At 31.1% G+C, this 5629-nt stretch overlaps 1 protein-coding gene across 1 annotated transcript; it reads right to left on the reverse strand.

The window, feature by feature from the left end:
- Nucleotides 1-1139: 1139 nt before the first annotated feature.
- Nucleotides 1140-4158, reverse strand: LOC105111972 (tRNA-dihydrouridine(16/17) synthase [NAD(P)(+)]-like). The gene is made up of 3 exons (XM_011007501.1): nt 3622-4158; nt 3296-3402; nt 1140-2263 (listed from the first exon to the last, which is right to left on the reverse strand). Exons 1-3 carry the CDS (start codon nt 4027-4029, stop codon nt 1519-1521), a joined length of 1260 nt encoding a protein of 419 aa, XP_011005803.1. The 5' UTR covers nt 4030-4158; the 3' UTR covers nt 1140-1518.
- Nucleotides 4159-5629: the final 1471 nt, after the last annotated feature.

A 5629-nucleotide genomic window follows, 5' to 3' on the forward strand; every position in this document is an offset into this window, starting at 1 on the left:
GGTCACCCATGTAAAAAAATCCTAGTTTCAAAAATTATATTTACCCATAAAAACAGAATTTTAAAATCCCTGTAGATTATATTCTTGGACTTACATCTAGTATATGCATAAAAGATAGGTTTTCTTCATTTTTATCCCCTTGTGAATGCAATAACGGTAGAATTTATGCATGCATTCCATAGCTTTAGATTCATTTTTATCCCCTAAACATATCACCAAGCTGTACTACAACCCTATAAAAACCAGATCTAAGCTGTAAACCTAGATGAAAATTTAAAAATATGATTCATAGAATTTTTAAAATTCTATTTTTTTTAAAAAAAACTTTTTTATTTGAAAACCCAGATGTTTTAAGTGTGTTATCTTGATTTCTCATTTTTTTTTTTAAAAAAATTTATTTAAAAACCAAGATGTTTTAAGTGTGTTATCTTAATTTCTTATCAGTCATAATTATATTATTTGAAAAGTATAATAAATCATAATTCTATGATTTTCTAATTTTTTGTTATATTTGGATTCTCTTTTTAAATTAAAATTTAACTACTTATATCAAATTATCCTTGTTTTTACGTTTCAAATTATTTATAAAAAAATTTGAATTGGTTTTATTTTTTTCTTCAAATTATTTTTGTGTTTTCCAATTATTTTGATGTAATAATATAAAAAAATACATTTTAAAATATATATAAGAAATATTAGTTTAATACATTTTTAAATAAAAATACATTTTAAACAAACAATCACCCTTTTAATTCCAAACAAAAACTACATATTTATCCGAGAAAGGTGTGTCTCATGTTCAAACCTCCAGTTATGGGGAACTTCGTGATTCACATGCTTGCGCAAGCTTTCATTTTACATCACCATCGCCATTAATTATAAAATTAAGCAAGTCTTTTCACGCTCTGTAGCACTAACACATGGGCATAAATTTGATTCGCAAGAATACAGATAAAAAGAAGAGAGGACCTGGAAAAAATCGAGTACACTGGACGAGACACAGCTTACTTAAATGAGACATGCCAGAGGTTTAATTTTCCATTGGCGATCACGGAAGACACTTGATTCAGTCTATTATCAAGGAGAGACAAGAAACAAGAAACAAGACATTGATTCAGTCTATTATCAAGGAGAGACAGGAAACAAGACAGTGTCTTTCCCATCTGATAAATAAAAACCTAAAAAATACTGTTACATCTCCCTGGTATTCAAAACTATGCTTTAAAAAAAATCGAAACTCAAAACAAAAGGGAGAACTAAGACACTTGCCAAGAATTTACTGTGGAACCTAAAGAATCCAGTGTAAATCTGAGGTGCCGCTTTTTGACTGCTAAAATGCCCTCTACACCCCTGACTCCTAGACGAATGGATTAGCTTAATTGGGCATCTAGAAATTTAGCACAGATCTAACGACAAAACAATCTGTATAAGTTAATGATAATCTGTTTGTTGATTCTCAGTGTGCTACAAGCATGGATAATAAGCACCTGCAACCCGATTAACTTGTATGATAATGCTTCAATTGGCCAAACCATCTTCAGGAACTCCTTGTACATGACTATCCTTTTCCTTCAAATAAAGTGGAATCCTCACACCCAGCTCTCTAAGTCGATTCACCATATCATATAGAAATTCAAAGGTCAATCTGGATTGTGCATTCAGATCCTCTCTTACTTGAGGTTGAATTCTGAACCACTCTCCTAGCATCTTGTGCACATGAGAACGGATCATCCTCCATGGCACAGGGTGCCTTTCACAAAGTTTCAAATACTCCACTAACAAATCTGCCTGGTCCAGCAATCCATCTTTGTTGCCTTCTTCACCATCATCTACCCATTCTGCAGTCCGAAATCCAGCAAAGAGAGCTGGATTCTCAAGAAGGGTCTCAGCTGAAAGCACACCATCAGCACCAGTCTCTTCCAAACAGGTCCTAACATCATCCATGTGCCGTATGTTCCCATTGGCAAGAACTGGAATTCTCAGAGCACTTTTTACAGCCTTGATGGCCTTCCAGTCAGCCCGAAATTTCTTTCCATCTTTCTCATCTCTTGTTCTACCATGGACAGCTAAAAGTGAGCAGCCAGCTTCCTCTAGCATTCTAGCATAATTAATTGTGTCTTCCAATTTGGGGAAGACCCGGATTTTGCATGACACAGGGACACTGAGATTGATAGCTAATTTTTCAACTAAAGATTTCACAAGTAGAAGATTATCCATCAGGAAAGCTCCGTAGTAACCTCGCCTGGCAATCCGCTGAGGACATCTGCACAAATCCCATCACCAGAATTATCATGAAGTCAAGAGTGATTAAACTAGTTTTGTTATTAGAAGACTCAAAACAAGATTCTGGCGATGTGACTAAGATAGTTCTAAATATCGGTGGCAAGGGAAGCATCTGATAAAGCATCTGGGCTGGAAGAAGCTCCCATACAGGCTGTAAAGCCAAAACATATTCAGGAACAAGTCTCATAGATTTTATCCCAATGTCTTGTCCAAAACATAGTCAAGAACACGTCTCATAGATTTTATCCCAATGTCTTGTTCAACTTTCATCCAGTCATAAGTAACTTCATGGGCTTGAGTGTAAGAACTGAAAGGAAAGTTTAATTTCTTTAATGCCGCTATTGTTTCGAGAAAAAACAGTATATCAACCACTCTTACGTATAGAAATACATGGCTTCTCTAAGTACTTTTGAACTGCTTCGAAAGTGTTTGATTTAGTATTCCAATATTCACTGCACTTGACCATTTAATCACTGCAGCATTTAAAGTCTTTTAAGCCAATTCATGACATGGAAAAAGCTTCATCATTTTATATTACATAATATTTCAATTTTATATTACATAATATTTCAACAAAAGGCTATGTCTCAATTCTATGGTGATGATTTTATTTTAACATATTCTCAGTTGGAGCTCAAGCATATTCTTTTTATCACAACAACATTGACGGAAAGGATGGATCTTGAGAGCCAGGCAACAACAATAATAGTATGCTAACTAAACAAAACCAACACTTTATTTCACTTCAAAGTTCTGCCAGAAATATCTTTAATCTAACAAAACACTTTCATACGAAACAGAGACATTGGAACTTAACCTAAAACTTGATTTGAAATATGGAAAGAGAAGCATGATCTGCTAGTAAGAGTTTGTAGAGATGTTTGTAAACGGATACTTAGATCAATCATTTTAAAAAAAAAAATAAAAAGAAAGAAAGAGAAATGCACATATTTCAGTACAACAAATACCAAGTAAAGATGCTAAAAAGTAGATGATTGCTCAAAAATTTTACCCTAGATTGATATCCACATAATCACAATAAGGTTCCACCCTCCGCGCTGCTTCCAATAAAATATCAGGATCATTGGCGCAAAATTGGACGAATAGGGGGCGATCTTCCTGCAATTGTTCTCAAAGTCAGACAAATAATCAAATAAAATATTAAGCAAGAAATCCCCAGCTGCATCCTCCAAGCTCCAAAGTTGCAGTGATTAAATCAAAATTTTAGTTTGATTTATTCCCTCCCATGGACACAAACAATAGCATCTCAGAATTAGGGTCAAGCAAGAAATTGACACAGTTGCTCCAAAATTAACAAGTGTTAAAAAGTTAGTTTACCTTACAAGTGGTGAATTCCTCTCTTCTATACTTTTCATTCTCACTAAAAATCCTGGAATGCAACATAGGAGTATAAGCAGCCTCAGCTCCATACTTCCTACAGAGCATTCTAAACGGCAGCTCCGAATTATCCACCATAGGAGCCACTATCAACTTGGGCCGACCCAGTTTACTCCAATGACCCCATGCACGCTCCACACGAGCCTCTCCGCTTAGGTACCCCCTCGGCTCACCAAGCAATGCCGTTTCTGATGAATTTTCATGGGTTTCTGTTTGTTGTTGCTGGGGATTGGAGCAGAGAGAGTCGTCGTTTAGGTCTAGAGAAGTGGCCATAAGAGACTCTAGCGGTGTTGAAAAGATAGATTTAAGACAAGGGTTTTGTGGAGAGAAGATGGATTTGGATTTCATGAAAGGGCAACGATGGGAATTGAAAAACAACCCCGCCGCCGCCGCAGCTGAAAGACGTTCTCTTATGGCTGTAAGATCGTGGCTGGAAGCAAAGTTATCAGGTAAGCGTGATAAAACCGCATTTTTGAATTTTTAAAAAAGTTTTTCTTAATTTTTATTTTTTTATTTAGATATTTTTTAGATATAGGTATTTTTTTATTTAGATATTTTTTAGATACAGGATACTAAAAATAAATTTTAAAAAGTAAAAAATATATTATTTTATATTTTAAAAGTAACTTTTATTATAATTTTAAACGATTCTTAAACATTATAATTTTAATATTTTTAAAATAAAAAACTAAAAAACATTATTTTTTTATTTTTTAACAGCACATGCAACATCATTAAGCAACTAAATCAAGCAACTATATTTTTGTGTTTAGCATGTAAAGTCTCAAATTAGTTTTTTAATTTTTTTTTTATATTTGGCTTATAATTTTTTTTATTATTTGTTTTATTTTAAATAATTTATGAAATTAATTTTTTTTTAATTTTTTGTATCTTTCACGTCTTGTTCTCGTTCTTTTAATTGCTATTCTTCTTATTATTTTCTTAATTGAACTTGGTTTCAATTGCTTCCTTAAATATTTTATTTTATTTTTAGATTTAGTTTTTATTTTTTAAATTACTATTTATTTTATTTTGAATCTTTTTTTATTGAAACTTTCTTTTTTGATTTCATACCTTGATATTTTGTTGATTGAGATTTTGTTAATTAAGAATTTATCTTCATGATTTTTTCAGGTTTGCTTTTTATACGATAAATCTAGTCTTAGAACCCAGGTCATGGATTTGAAAAGTTAGTCCAAGTTGACATAGGTTTTTTAAGTTCATTTTTACAATGAATTTTTTTTATTTTATTTTTCTATGAGATTATCTTAATATTATATGTCGTGTTTCAGGTTTCGTGGTTTGACTAAAGTTGACTTAGGCTAAGGTTGTTTTGTTTAATTTATTTGTTGTTATCTTAGGCCAAATTTGTTTTATTTAGGATGGTTTTAAAATTATTTTTTTACAATTTCATTCTCATTCAATTGTTTTTTATAGATTTGATCCTTATTTTTTTATTATTATATTTTTTATATTTTGACAACTTTTTTTTAATTTGTATTTTTTATTTCATCCTTATATATTAAATTGGTTAGAAATTGAGCTTCTTGATTGTACCTAAATCTAGGATTTTCTAGGTTATAATTTGATCCTCTTTTAACTTTTTTTTTTCATATCAAATTTGATATTCATTCTTTTGATTATTATTTTTTTAATTTGAAAAAATAGGTTATAATTTGATCCTCTTTTAACTTCTTTTTTTCATATTAAATTTGATATTCATTCTTTTGATTACTTTTTTTTTAATTTGAAAAAAATTTTAAATTATTTTTTTTCTATTTTATCCTTTAAAATTAAATTGATAGAGAATTGAGCTTATTAATTAAGCCCAAATCTAAGATTTCATAGGTTGCAAGATTTTGAGAACAACTTAGCTTTAGAAGGTTTGTCCAAGTTTACTTGTTTTGTTTTTCTCTTATTTTAAGCTTATTTTTCTTTAGTTTTATAT

This window comes from Populus euphratica, unplaced genomic scaffold (assembly GCF_000495115.2).
Source record: "Populus euphratica unplaced genomic scaffold, PopEup_1.0 scaffold316.1, whole genome shotgun sequence".
Classification (NCBI taxonomy): Eukaryota; Viridiplantae; Streptophyta; class Magnoliopsida; order Malpighiales; family Salicaceae; genus Populus; species Populus euphratica.

Bases quoted from the DNA above. Each gene is read 5' to 3' on its own strand.
- LOC105111972 (XM_011007501.1), bottom strand. From the start codon at position 4,029: ATGAAATCCAAATCCATCTTCTCTCCACAAAACCCTTGTCTTAAATCT. The intron at 3,403-3,621 runs GTAAACTAACTT...GAACAATTGCAG, and splicing joins AGGAATTCACCACTTGTAAG to GAAGATCGCCCCCTATTCGT. The intron at 2,264-3,295 runs GTAAAATTTTTG...GGATTTGTGCAG, and splicing joins TATGTGGATATCAATCTAGG to ATGTCCTCAGCGGATTGCCA.